This window comes from Harmonia axyridis, chromosome 6, assembly GCF_914767665.1.
Source record: "Harmonia axyridis chromosome 6, icHarAxyr1.1, whole genome shotgun sequence".
Classification (NCBI taxonomy): domain Eukaryota; kingdom Metazoa; phylum Arthropoda; class Insecta; order Coleoptera; family Coccinellidae; genus Harmonia; species Harmonia axyridis.
This window is the reverse complement of record NC_059506.1, coordinates 31,439,731-31,460,537: the sequence shown is the minus strand read 5'-3', so window position 1 is coordinate 31,460,537 and position 20,807 is coordinate 31,439,731. Positions and strand designations below refer to the sequence as shown.

Sequence of the window (20,807 nt, the reverse complement as noted above, 5' to 3'; positions counted from 1 at the left end):
CCCTCTCCATATATTATGAAATTTGAATAACTGAGTTTATTTCTGTTGGTTTAATCACCCCGTAACTCTTTTATGGAACGAAATAGACAGTTTATTGCAATTTACTTAAATAATCCAAGGGTGAAGATTGCTTATTATAAGATATATCACTCTTTGAATTTTCCACATATTATGAAATTGAATGACTGAGTTTATTTCTGTTGGTTTGATCACCCCGTATCTCCCTTATTGTTGCAATTTCCTTAAATAATCCAATGGTAAAGATTACTCACTATAAGTTGCATCACCCTGTAAATTCTCTACGAATTTCCAGCCTATTCCAGGTGTTCAACTCTCTTATAGTAACGTAAAAACGTCATTTCTTCATCGCCAGGCAGTAAAATTGACAGTTTTATCAAAGAAAATTCCACTTATCTCCAAAGCGTCCCGTTACCCTAAGTGCTTCACTTATTTTTCCCAGCAAGTTTCTCCGTCGCCTACTGGTTATGTGGGACATCAGATGGGAACAACATAAAATGACGTAGATATCGATTTGGGCAAAAATAGCGATGGAATTCGCCGAACACCTCGCTGGAAAATGGTCATTTAGTTCAGTCGAAAAGGTGTGATGTATTTTAGATCGGAGAGATTCATGTTGAAAATACATATTCTGCATTTTGTAACACGCTTTCCGAAAAGATCGCTCTACCACTTCGTCATAATCTTCGTAAGTTTGTAATTTTGACGTAGATTTCACCTGACCAATAAAAAAATAGGTTCTCATTGAAAAAAAATAGTTTTAAGGCTGTTTTTGACATCGAAATCGAAAGACCCTGTATGTTCAATTAAAATTTTGATTAACAGAGGAGAAGCATCGGTATGTCTTCTGATAAAAGCCAGAAAATTAGAAATTTCCACGCAAAAATCTCAAAGTTATTGACATTGGAATGAAGCACACCTATTTGAAAAAATTTGAAGATTTTTTCGAATATCGGACAAATTTTCTGGGAAAAATAAGGAAATGATACATTAAAGCAATGTAGAATTCAATGAATAATTTGATTATGAATGAAAAAACTGGATGTTGCAACAAGTCTCTTATTAGCTTAAGAGGGAACACCAAAACGTGGCTGACAGAACAAAATTAGAGATATTTCTTCTTACAAATCGCCGATTTTTATGGAGTTTCTACAAAATTTCCGTAAACAATAATCCACATTATTATTATTACAAAAGAGGTAAAACTATAATCTCGTGAAAGTCGTCGTACAGTGCTGCCCTCTACTTATTTGCTTCAAAAAATGAAAAAATCCCTTTCTTTGAAATATTTTAAACAACGGTCTTCGTGAATCACCCTGTATTGCGGTATCTTCTCTCGACAGTAATTTGGGGACTACTGAACTTTCTCAATTTGAAAATTGAAATGGAAAAGGTTGCAATGCAACTAACTCTCTCCTAAGTAAATGACGGTTGCAGATAGAACAAGTAATTTTTGATTATTTTAAATCACAAATAACATAATTTCAATAAACACAATGCATAGAGCTTCGAGGAGGAGGAGCTTAGTAAGAGTACTAAATCTTATTGATATGTCTAGCAAACCATTTTTTTTTTGTTCCAGGTAACTTCGCCTTCCGAATTAGATGCCTTGATTGGCCGTCAACAAAGCATTGACAAAGAAAATCCTAGCAGTGGCACATAGGCTTCGTATTGAGCTTGAAACTAGTGATTTTTCTCATTTATGCTTGAGCTTGTCAAAAGGTAGTGGATAACAGTTGTAATGGCAACTAGGCAGACGAAATAGTTATTTTCCAGCTTGAGCTTAGTTTGATAATTTGAAGTCTTTGAAACATTCCCAAAGCTATTAGTCCATAAACTATTATATGAACCGATCTGTTACGTTTGAACTAGAAGAATGCTCAGGTGATCATTGATTGAACTGGATCAAGACAAAATAGTTGAGCACTCAAGTAATCATATATTTCTGCTGAAATTATTATGTTGCAAATTCTTGGACTAAATTGAAATGGAATATGGATTATGAAAACTTGAAATCAGTTAGTAGAGTTCATGCTTGTTAGTAGTGTTCAATATACTTTGATTAGATGGGGATAAGAAATAAGTTATTTAAGAGGGAAAAAATCATATATACATATAAGTGCACTAAAATTGAAAATTTCGATGCCTGATTTTTGAGTTTTATCCTAGGAGATATGCATAGACTAGGTTATTCAAAGTAATCTTCCCAGTTATTGATAGCTGTATAAAATGCATTTCTAAAGTTTTCCGAAGTAAGTAGTTACTAATTTCAACTAAGTCTCTTTTAGTGTTTCAGTAGAGGAATTTAGGGTCCCGAAGTAGCTTTAGTTGATTTTAAGCTGTGAAGATATAATTATTCAATGAATATGGATATTTTATATAGTTAGGTACCAGTGGCGACGTTAGAGGGGCCCAGCCCCTCCTAAATTTTTGCTCCCCCCTCCTGAAATATTAAATTAGCAAAAAAAAACAATATATGAAAAACGGATGGACCAAGTAGTCTTGATCCCTTTTGAAGAAATTTGGTCCCCCTATTTTTGAAAACTGGCGTTCCACTGGTATAGCTACTGAACAAAGATTTAGTTTTACATTATATTGTTTTGATTGAAAAAAATGCAAAAATGTTTCGAATAATTGGAATCAGCACTTTGTCTGAACAATTTAATTTTCTTTATTCAGACTATTCTATTTTTCTAAAAATTAAATGCTTGAAACAATTTTTTCAATAAGTATTCTTCATTGTTGACACAAATGCATAAAATTTGCATATTCTGAATAAATATATATTACAAACTTTTTTTTCTAGAAAAATAGCCAATTATCATTATACTTATCAATTTGAATGTGATTCAGAAGTCTGATGTCTCTTTTTATAAACACAAATTAATGGAATCAGCAGTTTTCCAGACTTTTGGTAAAAAAATCGAATATAAATTATGCATTTGATTTCATCTTTCGCATATTATATCGATCTCCTAAAAGCTTTGTGTGTATTCTGCAAGAATATTTAGGTACCTATCCTAGTAAGCATGCCGGAAATATCAGACTTCAAGAGAAACTCACTGAGACCAAAATTTTGAATTTAAAATCTGTTATTTTCAGATCTTCAACCATTACAAATCTATTTTTATATTCTGTACCAAGCTACTCGCTAAAGAAGAGATATCCACAAATTTTCCTAAAGAGTTTTTCGTCTTTGCCTATATTTATGGACAACTTTGAAATAAGTCATTTTATCACGAAAAAAAATCACTATTATTTGTATTCAGATATTACAAAATAACAAAATAACTAGAAATTAACTAATCAATTTTTAAATTGCGCTATGAATTGCGATGGCAAATGATTAGCTAATTTTAATACTTAGTTTAAATTAAAACAATGAACATAAATCGAAATACGTACCTATTATAATTAGTGACTGTTATGTTTGAGGAATTAATTTGTTGGAGGTTATTCACCTATTAAACTTCAAAAATAACTAAAAATACAATCTATGGTCAAACTATCCACATATGAAATGTACAACAATTCGAAATATTTTTCAAAGTTTGGACATAATTTCAAATTTCAAGTGTGATATTGTTCTCTCCTCTAATTTTATTTATTTCATTTGTCCATCATTGAAAAATGCGAAACTTTATCATCTAATTGATCTTTTGGCCCAACAAATCATTACACCTTCGTTTATTTTTTCCTTATATTCCCATTACCCTCTTTATCAGAGAGAGCTTGTCAGAAGCTCGGAGCTTGTGCCAGTTAGTAGTAGTAGTAGGCTTTGTTACTGTGTCCCTACGCACCTTCAATGTAGCACAATTTTTAACACTCAACTAAGTAATGGAAGAATTCTGCTCCCAAATCAGAAATATCCTTTATCGACCGAAGGAATTGAACCGGGATCTATTGGAAATCGTGGAATACCCATAATTTCAATCTAAATAGAATACCTAACAAAGATGTGGATAGTTGTGACAGGTTGTAGTGAAGATAAAGAAGTGTCTGTGTTAATTTTACTTCAGTCTATGTTTATAACATCGAAAAATGAGTTTTCTTCCTTTTGAAGCCTTTTTTTGGGTTCTGTCAAACTCAAAAATTACCGAATTAATCTTCCTTTGACGTATGAAACAAGGGTGCCAACCTGTGCAAACCATATCCGATTGGGGTGGGAATATTCTAGGAATGATATTTTATATCGTGATTTTAACCTCCTTTTATACTCTCTATTTTATACTATCTAGATGATATACAATATATTGATATAAGATAATGGACAACTGAAAACAGACTGTAAATGTTCAATGAATATATGGTGCGGTGTTTACTATATACTCATAACTGGACTAACTTAAAGTGAATACAAATATGTTTATAATTGTTTGAGGTTATTTGAGAATTGATATTCTAATAAAATTAGAGATAGCGAATAGGGATAGTCAAAGGTTAAATATGTATACATATGTGATATACTATTATTTCCATGTGTAACAATAACATTTTTTAAGTTTTGAAATGACCAAACAATATGACTTATTTTTTTTTATTTTATTCACAATTTTTCTCTCGGTTATTATATTTCTTTTTTATTTTTTTACTCATCGTTGGACATTATTAATAACTGAATGAGCATGTTGGCTATATGTTGGTAGATATCAAGTCTCAAACTATCTAATAATTCGATATACTTCAAATTAAATATAATTAAGTATTAGATACATTCACTTTTCACTTATATTGACTATTACATTCATACTTTACTCATCTAGTTACCTTGAGCACATCTTTGACAGAAATGTCAAAGTTATTATTGATATAATATAAGCTTCACATTGAGTAACAAAAATAAAAAATTACATGAAAATTTGAGATGAGTAACTAATATAATATTGTTGTTGAAATGTGATTGGCTTCATGTATTTATTTTTGTATATTTCAAATTTATGATATATTCTAATGATATACCTACTCGACTGTTTGTATTGTGAAAAGTTTAATAAACTGTTTTTAACCAATGTATTTTTACTGATACTGTTTATTTTGACCAATAGAAGTAGTGGGCATCTTCCAACAGAATTTTAATGAAAGCTCCAAGCAATGAAATTGTTAACAAGGATTGGAAAACAAATTACCTTTCAAAAATCACTTTTCCAGTTCTTCTGAATATATGTATTTGCAAACTTTAAAATCCTGATATACTATATATCTTCAAACTTCTGTCCTTTTTTATAATTCACTGAACTACTCTCGTTCATTTTAACAGTAGATTGTCACTATAAAACAACGCATGCGCCACGCGCATGACATCCTGACACTCAACGACCTAACCTTCAATACGTATATGAAATAATTAGCACTTCTTGAACAACGATGCCAAGTTTAAATTATTTAAGATATTCTCGTGAAAAATAAATGATGGCGCTTGTTCAAAGGTGCTTCCGTTGAAAGGTACTCCCTTCTCCCCTAATATAGATATTCTTCGTTATTTTTATAAGCAATTCTGTTTCTTTATTGACTTTATTTATTCTTTGAATTCGTATTATTCAATGTTAAAATAATTAATAACACTAGGTAATCCTTGGTGGCCATGGGGAACTCCTATCTTATTGTTTTTTTTCTGAACTCAATATTGTCTGATATAAAATTAAGCCACTCCACATTTTGAAATCTTATCCTAGACCACAAAACAGTGGAAGTTTTCTAATATAATTGATAAATGATCTTTTCTTAAGAATTCTACCGAAAATTTGCCATCTACCGAATCATTACAGGACTAGGTTGGCAACAATGGGAACAAACTTTCTGCAAACCTGCAGAATCTGTAAACCTGTCATAACAAAAGGAAAACTCAGGTTATAAAACATTCTATTAATTTATGAATTCAATTTCCTTATAATATGTGATACGCATTGTTGATATGACAAGGAAGTAACAATTATTGAAATGTCTTCGGCTGCCCAATTAGTGCAAAACGCTGTGGAAGCAGCCAGAAAAGCTGTGCAATTCGATCAAAGCGAAAAATATGAACCTGCTATTTATTTTTATGAAACTGCTACCAGGTTATTGGACCAAGCAGCCTCGCTTAGCAGTCCCGAAAAGAGTCCATCTTTGAAGGAAAAATCTGAGGAATATAAACGTAGAGCAGAAGAATTGCAGGAAATGAAATTACCTAAAAATACACTAGTTCAAAATGACGATGAAAATACATTGAAAATTAAGAGAGGATACTTTTTACTTCAACAAGCTATAGATGAAGATGAAAGTGGCGATAGAGAAGATGCTATTGAGTTATACACGAAAGCTATAGAGTACATTACTCAGAACCCTACTTTAATGCAAAGTGATCTGAAAGATCTGGCTTTGAGTGCTTTAGAAAGAGCTGAAAATTTGAAAGGTGAGTAGAATTAATATGCAGGTGATATCATGTAAAGATCATTAATGTTTTCAGGAATAACAAGAACATCTCCATTGATACCAAGTATATCGAATGAACGTCAATCTATCCAAACACCAACAAATTCAAACTATCTCAGGCAAAATCTACATAGAGGAACCTCCGTCCATCTTCAAGTAACTGGAAATGAAACATATACAGAAGAAGAAAAAAAAGTGCTGTTAACCACTTCTAAGATAAACAAACACGATTATGTACCATTTATGAGTATAGATTTGAAAGAAAGATTTCAATATTCTATTCCATTTTCAGATAAAGATGGATACCTTGCATTGTCTCCTAAACAAAAACGAGAATTTGCCACATGGATTAGACCATCTGATATTTGTACAGAACCATGCATAGTACATGGAAATACACCAAACTATCTGAATATCAAACAAACAATTATTTCTGATTGTTCATTTATAGCAAGTTTGGCTGTAAGTGCTTCTTATGAGACAAGATTTGGGAGGAAATTGGTCACTTCAATTATATATCCTCAAAGTAAAGATAAAAAGCCGCTATATAATCCATTTGGAAAATATATGGTAAAACTCCATATCAATGGTATTGCTAGGAAAGTTATAATAGACGATTATTTTCCTATTAGTAAATATGGACAGCTACTTTGTTCGTACTCCAGTAACAAAAATGAATTTTGGATATCAATTCTGGAAAAGGCTTACATGAAGGTAATGGGTGGCTATGATTTTCCTGGAAGTAATAGTGTAAGTACAAAAAAAACTGAAGTTTTACTGGCAATAAGTCTGACTTTGCATAAAAATTATATTCATCCTTTTAGAATGTTGATTTGTATGCACTGACGGGATGGATACCTGAGAGAATGTCCCTCAAAGCAGAAGATTTCAACAAAAATGCTCTCTTTACAAGTTTAGAGTCAAGATTGGCAAAAGGAGATGTTTTAGTTACTGTGGCAACAGGGGAACTTTCAGACAATGTTGCTGAAAGAAGTGGACTTGTAGCTACTCATGCCTATGCTGTAATGGATGTTAGAACAGTTAATGGGGTAAGTACTCTTTAAAGTGATAATGATATAAATACGAACCCTTTATTACTCTATTCTTATTACGCATTTTTCATGTCTATTTCTGGACTCAATATTTTAGGCATTATTACACTATACCTTTTTGATTCTTGTTTCAAGGTCAATTACAGAACTGGAGTTATTTTTAGGTTAGGTTGTTGAAACTCAAAAACCCATGGTCGCACTTGAGATGGAGGGGGAATTATTCTGAATTAGACACTGTGCATTGGACTCCAGAATTACAAAATCTTTTGCATTATGATCCAAGTTGTGCAGCACAATTTGATAACGGGGTGTTTTGGATTGATTATGATAGTTTATGTGCCTTTTTTGATGTATTTTATATGAATTGGAATCCGGAGTTATTCAAGTATACTTATTGTATTCACTCGTAAGTCAGAAATTAGGTTGAATATTTATTGGAAAAATTATATTGTTCGGTTTTCAGTTCATGGAATGCTGGGCTCGGTCCAGCTAAAGATTTGTATTCGGTTAGTTCAAACCCACAATTTTCAATAGAAGTCAGCTCAACTTCCTCTTCGGCTGCCGTTTGGATATTATTAACTAGGCATATCACTGATATCGATGACTTCAGAGAAAATAAAGAATATATCACTGTGTTTGTTTATCAGACCAATGGCAAAAAAGTCTATTATCCTTGTAAGTGGATTGATATTTCATGTAGTATGATTTATTGGAAAAAAATCACTCCATTTAATCAAAAGTTATCAACTTCCAGATGATCCACCACCATACATCGATGGAGTCAAAATAAACAGTCCTCATTACCTCTGTAAATTAATATTGCAATCAACAAGTCCAAGAAGGTACACCATTGTGATATCACAGTATGAAAAATCTCAAACAATTTACTACACACTGAGAGCGTATTCGACTTGCCCTTTCACTTTAACCAAAATCGAAGACCATTATAAATATGAAAAACAGGTAAAGTCACTTACTTTTTCATAATTTATTATATTATTTTCTAAATATGTGGTTAATTTAGTGTATAACTTTAATACCCACAACTTTAATACAATTTTTTTTAATATAGTTAACTGGAGAATGGAAAGGATTTTCTGCAGGTGGCTGCCCTAATCATCCTATAACTTACAAGAACAATCCAAAATACAGACTCACACTTGGTTCGCCAACAAATGATAATAAGATTTTGGTGGAGCTAAAAGGGCCCAAACAGTACCAAATTGGATTTGACGTAACAATCAACAAAATAGACGACCATGATAGTTTTACTGCACCTTTTAAATCCAAATCATCAGGAGCTTATAGGTGAGTTTTAGAAAATTATCGCTGATAACTTGACAATAATCAAATATTTTTCAGATCTGGCTATGTTGTAATGGAGTTGGATAATATACCAGCTGGTGTTCTCATTTTAGTACCGTCCACATTTTTACCAAATCAAGAAGGGCCTTTCATCTTGTCGGTGAAAAGTACATGTTCTATCGATTTAGTACCGCTTTAAACTGTCGATTTAGAATATTGAATTAAATGGAAGCATCGAAGTTTTTAACACCAATTTTTAACCACTCTACTGCCTGTGATCACTGAATAGATATAAATTTTCATGAATTGTATTGAAGTTATTTGTAATATTGCTTTTAATCGAATATTTTATTTGCTGTTATTGAAATAAATTTTTATACAATTAACATGTTTTTATATTTATTCTTTCGAATTTGAATATACTCGCAAATCTAGAATAATCAGAATGAAATTCCTCTTTTGGTTCATTAGTATGGCTATTGTCCGTATATCACCTTGGTTCCTATGGTTAGTAGGCTGGTGGTTCAACCGTACTTTTATTCTGGTTAGGTTTGGTAACCACGCCCACTCGGCTTAGCAGTTGTCATTTTAATTTTCAGATAATTGTTTATGAACATTTTCCATGACATCTAACGCTCAAAAGATTAATTATTTTAATTATGAAACAAATACCCTTCAGAGCCATTAAGAACTTTCAGTTGTTTACAAATTAAAAGAGATCAACCATTTATAACCTCCAAAATTCTGTCAAAGAAAAATTTAGCTGACAAGTGTCAAGCGGCTCGAAGCAAGTTACCTGAAACATTGACAACCACTAATAACTGCTCTGAAATTCTTGGCGATATATGGACCATACCCTATAGTATATGGTGATGTTCTAGATGAAAATACTTGTAGGAAATTTTTCTAAATCACAAGTGTGGCATTTGGTTATATTCATTCAACAGAAAGATTTGAGCTGAAGTGGTGTTGTGATTACCATATTTTGAATTTAAAAGAATGGTGATTCATTTAATTTTTTTTGATGTAATTTAGAAAAAAATGGCAATATTTATGAGAAATATCAAAATAAAAAAGTGAATTTAAGGGTTCTCATATTGTTTTTAGGAGACTACTCTATATTCCAAAAGAGAAGGTTTCCATATTAAATAAAAGAAGGAAATGATTATCATGTTTTATTTTTTTCTGTTCATCAAATTCAGGTAAAATATCGAGTTATTCCGCTGAATGTTAATTCAGCTTATTATTTGAACAGTCTCTTGTATAAAGTCATTTTTTTTAAAATACAAGTCCAAAATCAAAAAATATACCACTAATCATTCAAAAATGATCAATAACAATAAAAATGAAATAATTTTTTTTTATTTAGGATAATAATTATCTTACTACAATTTCATTATATATAAATCTATGTACAAATGTCGAAGAGGAGTTGATTGGCAACAACGTTAAAAAAAAAGAAAGGCTGACAAATTATTTGACAGACAAAATTTAAAAAAATCACATGAGGTCAATTATAAATAAATATAATTTTTTTGTTGTTATACTTTTTGTGTTTTTTTGTTGGAACTTCGATTGACTACTTAGTTCGATTTAAAATAAAAACTAACTTAACATTAACACTATCTACAAGTATGTAAAAAAAAAATTCTATATATTTTCATCGTACAGAGGCGTTGCGTCACCTAAAGACATGGAATGCGGGGAAGTGTTTGTCCTTGGAGTAGATCTGACCGACCTAGGACTTTTTCCTATGCTTCTCCTATCTCTCAGATCCTCAAACCTTGGCGATTTTGTGTTGCCCACGGATCTAGGTGTACTACGACTTATATCTGACCTTGGCGTTCCTGAAGATGCATTCCTTCCCGCCGATCTAGCAGCCCATGCAGCTGCTGCACTCTTCCAGTCTTGAGCTTCATTTCTATGTGTGTTCATCGCGTAAGGATTGTAGCTTGATGAGGACCTAGTGGAATGGTTCGAAGGAGATTCCTGTGGACTAACTGGTGATGGTATGGGTTGGCTCCCTGGAGCCCTGTACAGTGGCGTACGTTGGGCTGGTGTTATAGAGCCTGGATGTAGGAATGGTCCGTTCATATGAGGTTGACTGGGAGTTTGCTGACCGTAGCGTGGAGTCTGTTGAGTATGAGGCGTGCCATATGGGGTCATGAACGGTGTTTGACCACTTGGAGTGTATGGCTGAAAAAAAATCAAAATAGAATATAATTGGAAAACTTGTTTAGATACCATCTGTTAAGAAAGTAGATTGATCACAAAAATGCGAATATTCTTAATTTGTCTAGATATTTTTCAAGAATATGGTAATCAAAAGGTAAAATTCAAAGAATCCACCAAAACTGATTCCAAATCAACATAACTAGAGTAATCTGTTTGAGGTTAGAACTCATTGTTGTTTTAAATGCCTCAAGTTTTCAATTATGTTTCTAACGTGATAGGAAAGTATTTTGAACCCTTCAAATAGCTTATTCTCAGTATTCTTTTCTAAATTTTTAAATGAATAAATAAAATAACAACTTACCGTATTGATATAATTGGCACCATAAGCTCCCCCAGGAGTATGAGGATAATGTGGGGTTTGACTCGCAACAGCTGATAAAGTTTGCATCATGTGACTTGGCAGGTTTTGGGCTACTCTCTGTATCGCTTCGGAACTCATATCTGGAAAACGAACATAATGCATATTGGAATATCTCTACAGGTATTAAATCCAACACAGTATTCGAAGATTTCAATTCCCCCATATACAATATTTAAAAAAACCGCGTTGTATATTATATATGTTATTGCAACAAGTAGCACCACTCTAATACTGAACCGAACTGACTAGAAAGCGCACTGGAGTGAATAAATAAAAACATTAACCTAAAAGTGTAATCTGTACATGCTCAGACAACAAATAATTTCATTTCGACACTGCAAATAATTGCTTCAATATTCCAATGTGATCAGACTGCTGTTAGTTGAGAAAATGAGAGATAGATCAAAATGGCAACATAGTCACACACCAGTTGACAAGAAGACTTATACCTACTCAAGTAAAAATTTGAAAAAAAAAATTAAAAAACGGCAAAAGACAGGGTTTGCCAATGAGAGGTTTCATATTGAATAGCCTACTGTCTGGACAGCTGTCACTTTTGAACCTGTCATCTTTTGACATTTGACAAGTGAAGACTACGCCATTACTATAAATGGTGATTTACGCTACAACGCATTGAACTTCACTACAAAGATGATGAAAATTTTGCAATAGTGAAACTGATGGAAAAATTTGAGCTGTTGGGAGTTGGCTGATATCGTTTTCCATCGTTAATGGCATACCATTCAATGGAACATCTTGAAAAACCCTGCAGATCCTCACTCTAAATGGAGTGTATTTAAGTCATTTATACATAATTTTTTAATTAGCCTATAGAATATGCATCTTGAGCTAATAGACTTATAAAAAAAATTATAACAAAGAAACGCGCTCTAAAATGAAAATAGCACTTACTGTTGAAGCTTGGCGTAGCACCGCCTGCACTGTAGGAGCGAGCTGAACCTCTAGGAGTGCCAGGAGTGGCTCCTCCAGGTATCGGGTCCCTGAAATGCTCTTTGAACCACTTGAACAAAGCAGGTATGTTGTCGAACATTTGCTGTCTGAACTTGAAACCGTCTGGGGTGACCGAGATGAATTCGTGCCTGCATTTATTACGGGGCATGTAGGAAAGCAGGAATTTTCCAGGACAGGTCTTGGAAGCGCTTATTACGTAATGAATTTTGGAGGGGTTCTTCTTTCTCTCATCCTTGATGAATTCCTCTGCTTTATCTTTCTGACCGCCATTCATGTCTTTGTAGTACTTGAAGTAGAGCAGATCTCTTGCATAAGAGGCCATTGGAGTAATATGCCTCGCTATTATTTCATCCAAGTCTTCGAACTCTTCACCACCGATTATAAGCGTTTTTCCCAAGGTGAAAGCGTTGGTTTTGCCTTCTTCCTTTATATCTATGTGTTGGTAAATACCATCCGTCACTTTCCAAGTAATGGTTAGATGATCGGCACCTTTACTGGATGGACGAACGATGACCTCTCCTTGATCCATGTTGGCCATGCATTTTTCAGCTTCCATAAAGGAAATGTTGTGGAAAGACGGGTGGACTATAACTCTCTTGATGTAGGTTTGTCTCTGTTTGTTAGCTTTGGACTCGGTTTCGGCCTTCAAGTCGCTATTTTCCTTGTCTTGATCGTAGTAAGGGTCTCTGGGTGGTCTCCATTCATGGTTTTTATCGAGTAAATCGCTAGACTTTGAGGTACAATCAACACTATACCTTTCGACATCGATTTTCATAATTCTACAATGTATCAACTGACCAATTTTCACTCGGTCTTCTGGGTTAGCTACCTGTTTATCACTGATATTTTTGATATAAATGTATCCGGATATTCCGTTATCCAAAGCAAGCTTGATACCCGTGGCCTGACCAGGACAGGAACCCGCGTCGAAATGGTTCCATACGTCGGACAGTTCGGGAAAATCGTTCTTCAGACAGAAGGGACACTGCCATAAGCCCGTGTCGTCATTTCTTACAGGATTCGCCTGATCTAACTGTTCGCCTTTGGGCTTCCTTCTGGCTATTCCAATAACTTTGGCCGTGACCATTTTACCGATGTAGAAAGTCTCTGGGGTTTCTTTGGTTAGAATATCGAAAAGTTCTTCGGCATTCGCCGATCTGAACGGTGTTCTTAGGTCTTTATATCTACAGTTCAATTCGGCCCTGATATCATACAGGGTGATGCTCTTGTTACCGAATCCCTGTCTTTCCAACTCTTCGGCGAACGCATCCAAATCGAGATCTTTCAGTCTTTCGGGAGCTTCCAGGATCTCTTCTAAAGCTCCTGCGGGGTTGGTTCCTTCGTCGTCATCGTATTCCAAAGCATCAACAGCCATCTTTCTCGCCCACTCGTAGGTTTCAGGGTGAACTCGACTTCCATCCAAAATTTCCACATAGGCCTCCGTACTGTCCCCTAAGCTGTTGGTATCGATTTTTATGAAACCGGAGCAATTGATGAAAACTTTAGGACCCATGTGACATGCCGTGACAAGCTGAGTCCTATTTTCCAGACGCTGGTTGGTCTGTTTGAGTATTCTCAAGAGGGCAGCACCTTTACGAGCGCCAAGACCGCATATGAACTGAAGAAGATTGCTCTTATGGGCATATTGGACCGCTATATTGACGTTAACTCCCACTTCATTAGTTCTATTGACGAACTCCAGGTTGATGGCTTCCAAGAGAACGTCTTTATCGATCTGATCTTGTAGAGAATGCAACCTCAAACTCAAAATTTCTTCATCTCCGTTACACAACTGGGAATACTCAACTAGGGGATCCTGCATTTGTCTTGCCAAAGATATCGCTTGTCGTAGTAGTTCGGGGTAGTCTCTGAAATCATTTACGCCCTTATTGGAATTGGCATATATTTTGGCCAGTTGATTGTCGATTATCTCCACCTTGATGGTGGGAAACTGTTCGTTTTCCACCAAATCGGCAATGACCGCTTTGATGTCATCTGCAATCATTAGCGCCTCCCTCGATTCGCCACCGATACAAACGACGTGTGGCTTCTTGGTCATTATGAAGTTTCTAATCGCTGTCAAGTCGCTTTCTTTCATCAACTTCTCTTCGACCCTCCAACTGTTCTTTCTCTTCGTCAAATGCGGCAGTCTCAAATATTCTGTTATGTCACCGTCAGTGGCTGCGATACAGGCAAAAGCAGCTTGGGAATAGTCAGGAACGTAAGCAACACTCATAACCCTAACACCTCTGGAAGTATCCCATTCATCTTCGTCCTCGTCGGGGAAACTGACGGTGTACGGAGCAATCTTGATCCAATTGTACAACTTCCTACAGCAAGCCTTCAAAACGAATTCCTTCGCCTCGGCCAATAAAGCTCTCTTCAGTTCGTTTCTGAGATCGGGAAGAACGCATTTCTTCAAAGCGTGCTCCACGCATTCGGATCTCAAGTCGTTCCAATCCTGGACGTTCTTACTGAATTCATCCTTGAGGTACAGCTGTTTGACCTCGTCTATGAAGGAATTGGTGGTGTTACCCTCGAAATTTTCGTTGATCGTTATGGTGAGGAGGTTTTCTTCTTCGGCAAGACAGAGTTTCAAGAACTGATCGCCGGTTAGATCTCTTACCGGTTTATCTTTCACGTACTTCATACTGTAGCAATTGTGGGTTTCGTCGATCATTTTGAGGCCTTTCTTCGTCGGTTGTACGCATATTTTGGCTCTTTCGAAGAAAACTTCCCGTACACATTTTCTCACTAAGGGTTCTCTGCCTAGTTGACGAGTCACCATGAATTTAGCAGCTTGTAGCACTTCTTCCACCGTAGAAAATGAGGGGCAGATGTATTCTGCGGCTAAGTCACTGGGTTCTATGGCTTCTTGATCTACCTCGTGTCGCTGATAATTATCTCGCAAATTCTCAGCAAAATGTTCCGGCGTCAAACCAAATCGTTTTGCCAATCCATCTAAACCGGCTTTTGAGCATAGAGTATAAGACCCATTCCTGTTGGCAGCTTTGAGAGTTTCAGGTTCAGGCTCATCCTCCTCATCGTCTTCAACTTCTGGCGGTAGTTCACTGCCTTCTTCGCTTTCAGCGATGGCCTTGAGCCTGGCCTGTTTCTTCTCTTCCTTCTTCCTCTGTCTCTCTTTAGCTCTCCAAGCAGCCTGCATGACCGGAATATCGTTGGCGTAGTACAACGAGAAGTGGTTGTAAACATCCTGGAGTTCCTCAGGCGTTTGTATACTTTTCAGTCTTTCAAAATCGGAGTCCTTCATTACTCTAACATTGTCCGGTATGGGTGCATCAGGATCTTTCATTATAAGGTCCAGTTGGTAAGAACGCATTTTTTCGAATAGAAGAGTAAGATTTTCTTTACGGCTCTTCAGTTGACACCACTTACCATCATACTTGTAAACTTTCCACAAGTCATTGATATTTAGTTCAGGCTGCACATACTCCTTACGATAGAAAGCAATGAAAGGGACCTCCAGTTGTTGGTTTCTCATGAAGTCCAAAGCTTTCTTGATTTTAGCTATTGTTTGTGGTCCTTTCTTTTGTCTTTCTCTCGCTTCAGCCGTTAAGTTGGCATCCATGATAGAGATGGTAGGTTTTAAGAATGCCTGTTTGTATATCCATTCCGCTTCTTCGTCGAGTTCTTTAGAATCTTCCGGAACAGCTGTAATTGGGACCTCACGTAACTGCATTCTCTCAGGTATATCGGTGTTACGTATCTGGTTATCCATGTCAGTGAAAAATCCTCTTTTGAGTTCACTGGGTTCATAAACCTCAAAGATAGATTTTTTAGTGGTCTTCTTCCGGGTAGTTTTTGTTTTTCTCCTCTTTTCCCCATCTTCTTCATACTCGTCTTCCTCTTCTTCGTCCTCTTCATCTTCATCGTATTCCTCTTGATCGTATTTGGAAAATTCATCATAGTCAAAATCGACACCAAAAGTTTCTTGAGCCTCTTGTAGAGCACTGAAAAATTTTATGGTTATAGAAATCCCAAATGATTTGTTCTCCAATAAAAACAAATATTGTCTTGAAAATTTTTATAATTTAGATTTTTGTACCAAGTTGGTGGAATTATTGATAGATAAACATAAAACCAAACAATCATTGAATAATATTTACTGAAAAACTCTAGATATTTATGTCTCGAGGTAGTAATACCGTAAAAGGAACTACGAGTGTGAAAAAATAAAAATTGGAGCAACAAATTGTAAAAAATTACTATAAAACCACTAATTTTCGAGATTTAACTTGGAGAATACACTTTTTTGGAGTGAACCAAAATAAGAATATAGTAACACAGGGCTTCTCATAGAAACAAGGATGAAATTACCGAGAAACATAAAAATGAACCACAGTACTTACGCATCAGTGAAAATTGGTTTTTTCTTCTTCTTTTTGTCACCAATAGGACGTCCATCATCATCAACTATGAAACCATCATCATCATCATCAGAATATCCACCTTCTTCTTCCTCGTCTCCATATTGTTCCGTATCAGGAACTTGCCGCTGGCTTCGCTCAGATCTTTTCTCATCGTCCTAAAAATAATGCCGACCCTTAGTAGAGTTCCGATATATATTCAGTTTATCCCTAAATTCATATTATCCATTAGAAATGAGTGAGTTCAATAGATAAAAGTTAGACATGCAATAATTTTCATCTGAAACAATGATTTAAACATAAGACAATAATGTTGAAAAGAGTTTAGTTCATGCTGATTCTTGAGATTCCTTGGAAGTAGAAGTAGATGCATTATAAAGGAAACCATGTTTTACCTTGATCGATGCAGAATCCCTTTCCTAAGCAATGAACCAAAAAATATTATTTCATTGGGCTGAGAAAATAATTGGACAAAAAAAATGAGAAAAGAACTTACATGAAGTCAGGAGCTTTTGAGCGCTCGTCATTAATGCGCAAATTGCACTCAGAACCGTATATAGATGTAAATATATAAATTTTTTTATATATTAGATGGTTTAAATGGATGTGAAACAAAGGAACTTCAATTTTGAGACATTTCTAAGGCATTCAACTAAGAAAATAGTTCCATGTCAACTATCACTCATGGTATCCCCCAGGGGTCTATACTGAGCCTCTTCTATTTATTATTTATATTAATGATCTCCCAAAGATTATCGAATGTCACATTGTTTTATATGCAGGTCATATACCCTAGCTACAAAAAAACACAATATGAACAACTCATGTGCTAGATCTAAGGATATTAGTAAGCAACATTTGGTTAAACTCAAACAAATTATCCCTCAACAACGAAAAAACTAAGACTGTAACTTTTAACATTTAATTTGACACTTGACTTGAATGGAGAACACGTGTAAAGCAAATCATCACCGAACCTGACATAATTATTCTTTCTATTGTATATACCTATAAACAGTTTTCTCTCTCTCTCTCTGGTCTCCAAAGGTGAAATTAGCGTATGAATGAACGAGTGCTGAAAAGCTCCTGCTTCACCTTAGCGCTTTGCTCTCAATTAATTTTCAATAGTATGCTTGAATTTTCTCTTTTAATAATTCTGATGATATGTTCAACACCAAATTTTGCATAAATCTTAACTAGGGTCAGATGTTTGATTAGGGAATTATTAGATAATTTTTTAAACTATTCTGCTTTAATTTTATATGGTCCTAGTTATTCTATGAATACAAAATTCTACAAGAGGCTTTAAATGGTTATTCTACTTATTCATAAATTTAACGATTCTGACTCTAGCTGTTTTACAGTTATCCTATATACAAAAAGAATCAAATTTGGGATTGTTTTGTTATCAGTTGAGATCATTTTCGGCTCAAATACAAAACATACAGATATTGTGAGGACATAATAATAGAGCCATGGGTTCAGAGAACGAATATTCAAAAAAGCATCAAAACGATATTTACTTACATCATCTGAGAACAAATCCATGGCAATTGCTTCCCTTTCTTGACCTTCATCTTTATCCTCTTCTTCACTACCCTCATCTTCAATTCTTTTCAGACGTTTGAATTTCTACAAAAAAATATATATTTTTGATGATGATTATAAGCAGAAGTCAGCCAGTTTTCCTAACTCACACAAACAGAGAGGTCAACAGAAGACTAGAAATAAAAACATCAATAAATACAAAGTGATCTTACCCTTCGGTCAACTTTAACACCTAAATTTTCTTCAATGAGGTCAAAATCATCATCTTCAAGTCGATCATCTAATTCTTCATCATCTGATTTTTTTCTTTTTGTACCATGAGAAGCATCTGAATCTTCACCATCACTTTCTTCAACAGGACCATCATCAATAAGGTCTCGTAGTTCTTCCCTTATTTTATCTTCATCATCTAAAATAAAAAATAAGTGAATAATTAAGATCATACTACAAAAAAATCATCTGAATTATAGGTAAAATGAAATACATATATTGAAAGGAAATTTACCTTCCTCTTCTTCAGAACTATCTTCCATTTTTTTTGGACGTTTTTTATCTGGGGACTCTACCTCCTCCTGTAGAAAAAATTAAAGTTGGAAAATACTTGTTGGAGACTATATCAAGAGTAAATACCTGATAAATCAGATATTTTGACAATATAATATTTTTTTAAGAGGTCAATATTAAAGATCGTAAGTGGAAACTACGAAATGCTATCTTACCTCACTGCTTTCTTCAGCTTCTGAATCAATAAATGCAGACATATTCGAAGCTTAAAATATATTTTAAAATAATATAAATTGATTCTGTTGAAGCGAAATAATATATTCTTTCTTAGCTTTACTTAATTCTCCTATTTTATTATAAAATAGTTTAATTCAAAAATATTGTTGTTCCCAATCAAGCTCAATGACACAACGTCACATTCGACAATCGATAGCATAGAATAGAACAAAATGTTAAATGAGGTATCTCATTCTCTGATCCCGTCCTTGAATGGATACGTTCTGGGTACATAACCTATGGTTGGGCCCAAATAACCAGATAGAAGAAGAAGAAGAAGGATACGTTCTTTTTTAATAATATTATTGTTTGATGGTTTGATATTTTTTATATTTGCTTCAGCTAGATGTAGACAGAATAATTGCTCTGATAAGATTCTTGAATCTTTATTCAAAATCAATTGAGAGAGTGATGCGTAGTCTACAACGCCATCTCTCGGGCAATCACAGAGTCACTACAATGTTTGGAAATTCTCAAATACTTTAATCAAAATCAGTGCTGATGGCAGAGTGATTGGTCCATATTTCTTCGAAGAAAGTGACCAAAGAGTAACGGTCAATGGAGAACGCTACAGAACAATACAAATGATTTTTTTCCTTCTGTTGTTGATAATGATCTGGATGTCAACAAGATGGTGTCACCTGCCACTACACCCAAATATATGTGAAAAAGTGGTAAATATTTGGGTGGAGCAGTCATGGTGGCCATTTGAATGAAGTTATTTTCCACATTTATGGCATAATATAACTTTTTAAATAAAAACAAAAATTGTACGCTTCACTGAATAATTTTATAGCTTTAGCAGCTCAAGATCTTTGTGCAAAATGCGGTGTAGCTGTGAATGCTGTGATATATGCATATTCCAAGCACTTGTAATTGTGAGGTCAGGATCATCACGAACAGAACTGGATATTGAGTTTTGGTGTATGTAATGTGGACAAGTCTCCTCTAAGTTTTACCTTTTTCAGAATGAGAGGAATGCTTGGCGCATCATTTAAGTGACGAAAACCTCGATTCGCGAATATTGGAGAAATTTCTTCGCGCTATAGTCGCAGAATTACCATTTTTGTAAAATTCGCGTACGCACAAAGCGCTATCCAATCACGAGAAACGCCCATTTGTGATTAAATTGTCAAGAGCTAGGCTACTGGTTGAAATATTTCCCAACTTGTATTATATTTATTCCCAAAATCTGAAAATTCTGTGGACTGTTTGATCTTTTGTAAGGGAACTATTAGATAATTTTTTCGCTATTCTGCTGCTGATTTTTTGCATAGATCAATCTCTACAAATATTGACATCCAATTAAGAAACAGGCTAACAAAGCTTGCAATACATTTAGGTAGGTACACCTTAATATGTTTCAATTCTATCTGCATACAATATGTAATATGATGATCGATGTATTTATTCATTCATGTAATTGCTCCTATTGCCCTGAGCCTTCAAATGAAATTCATTTATGATGCGTCAACTGCGGGTACGAATTAATATCTGATTCCGCCTTATGAACAGAATAAGGTAAATACTGGTGACATTGTTTAAAAACACCCGAATGAAATTTCCATAGATTTTCCAAAGGATTTTCTGTGGCGGCAATTTTGGCGGATGCGCTTTATTAGAAATACCATTATTAGTATTTCCAATAAAGCGCATCCGCCAAACTTTCTGTCACACAACACCTTTGGAAATTCGATGCAAATCCACATCGCTTTGTAGATTTGCAACAGTACATGATTA

At 34.6% G+C, this 20,807-nt stretch overlaps 2 protein-coding genes across 2 annotated transcripts; one reads left to right on the top strand and one right to left on the bottom strand.

The window, feature by feature from the left end:
- The first annotated feature begins 5,826 nt into the window (after positions 1 to 5,826).
- LOC123681763 (calpain-7-like) lies at positions 5,827 to 9,169 on the top strand. The gene is made up of 8 exons (XM_045620043.1): positions 5,827 to 6,406; positions 6,461 to 7,176; positions 7,251 to 7,475; positions 7,643 to 7,884; positions 7,942 to 8,153; positions 8,233 to 8,441; positions 8,551 to 8,786; positions 8,841 to 9,169. Exons 1-8 carry the CDS (start codon positions 5,956 to 5,958, stop codon positions 8,980 to 8,982), a joined length of 2,433 nt encoding a protein of 810 aa, XP_045475999.1. The 5' UTR covers positions 5,827 to 5,955; the 3' UTR covers positions 8,983 to 9,169.
- Positions 9,170 to 9,945: 776 nt separating this feature from the next.
- LOC123681761 (transcription elongation factor SPT6) lies at positions 9,946 to 19,232 on the bottom strand. Its single transcript, XM_045620042.1, has 8 exons — positions 19,007 to 19,232; positions 18,793 to 18,859; positions 18,500 to 18,696; positions 18,267 to 18,371; positions 16,722 to 16,897; positions 12,292 to 16,322; positions 11,320 to 11,459; positions 9,946 to 10,979 (listed from the first exon to the last, which is right to left on the bottom strand). Exons 1-8 carry the CDS (start codon positions 19,046 to 19,048, stop codon positions 10,434 to 10,436), a joined length of 5,304 nt encoding a protein of 1,767 aa, XP_045475998.1. The 5' UTR covers positions 19,049 to 19,232; the 3' UTR covers positions 9,946 to 10,433.
- Between the last annotated feature and the right edge of the window lie 1,575 nt (positions 19,233 to 20,807).

Coding starts and splice junctions, on each gene's coding strand:
- LOC123681763 (XM_045620043.1), top strand. CDS start 5,956: ATGTCTTCGGCTGCCCAATTAGTGCAAAACGCTGTGGAAGCAGCCAGA. Junction 7,476..7,642: donor ATGTTAGAACAGTTAATGGG/GTAAGTACTCTT, acceptor AGTTATTTTTAG/GTTAGGTTGTTGAAACTCAA. Junction 8,154..8,232: donor CAAAAAAGTCTATTATCCTT/GTAAGTGGATTG, acceptor ATCAACTTCCAG/ATGATCCACCACCATACATC.
- LOC123681761 (XM_045620042.1), bottom strand. CDS start 19,048: ATGTCTGCATTTATTGATTCAGAAGCTGAAGAAAGCAGTGAG. Junction 16,323..16,721: donor AAACCAATTTTCACTGATGC/GTAAGTACTGTG, acceptor AAAATTTTTCAG/TGCTCTACAAGAGGCTCAAG. Junction 10,980..11,319: donor GTGCCAATTATATCAATACG/GTAAGTTGTTAT, acceptor ATTTTTTTTCAG/CCATACACTCCAAGTGGTCA.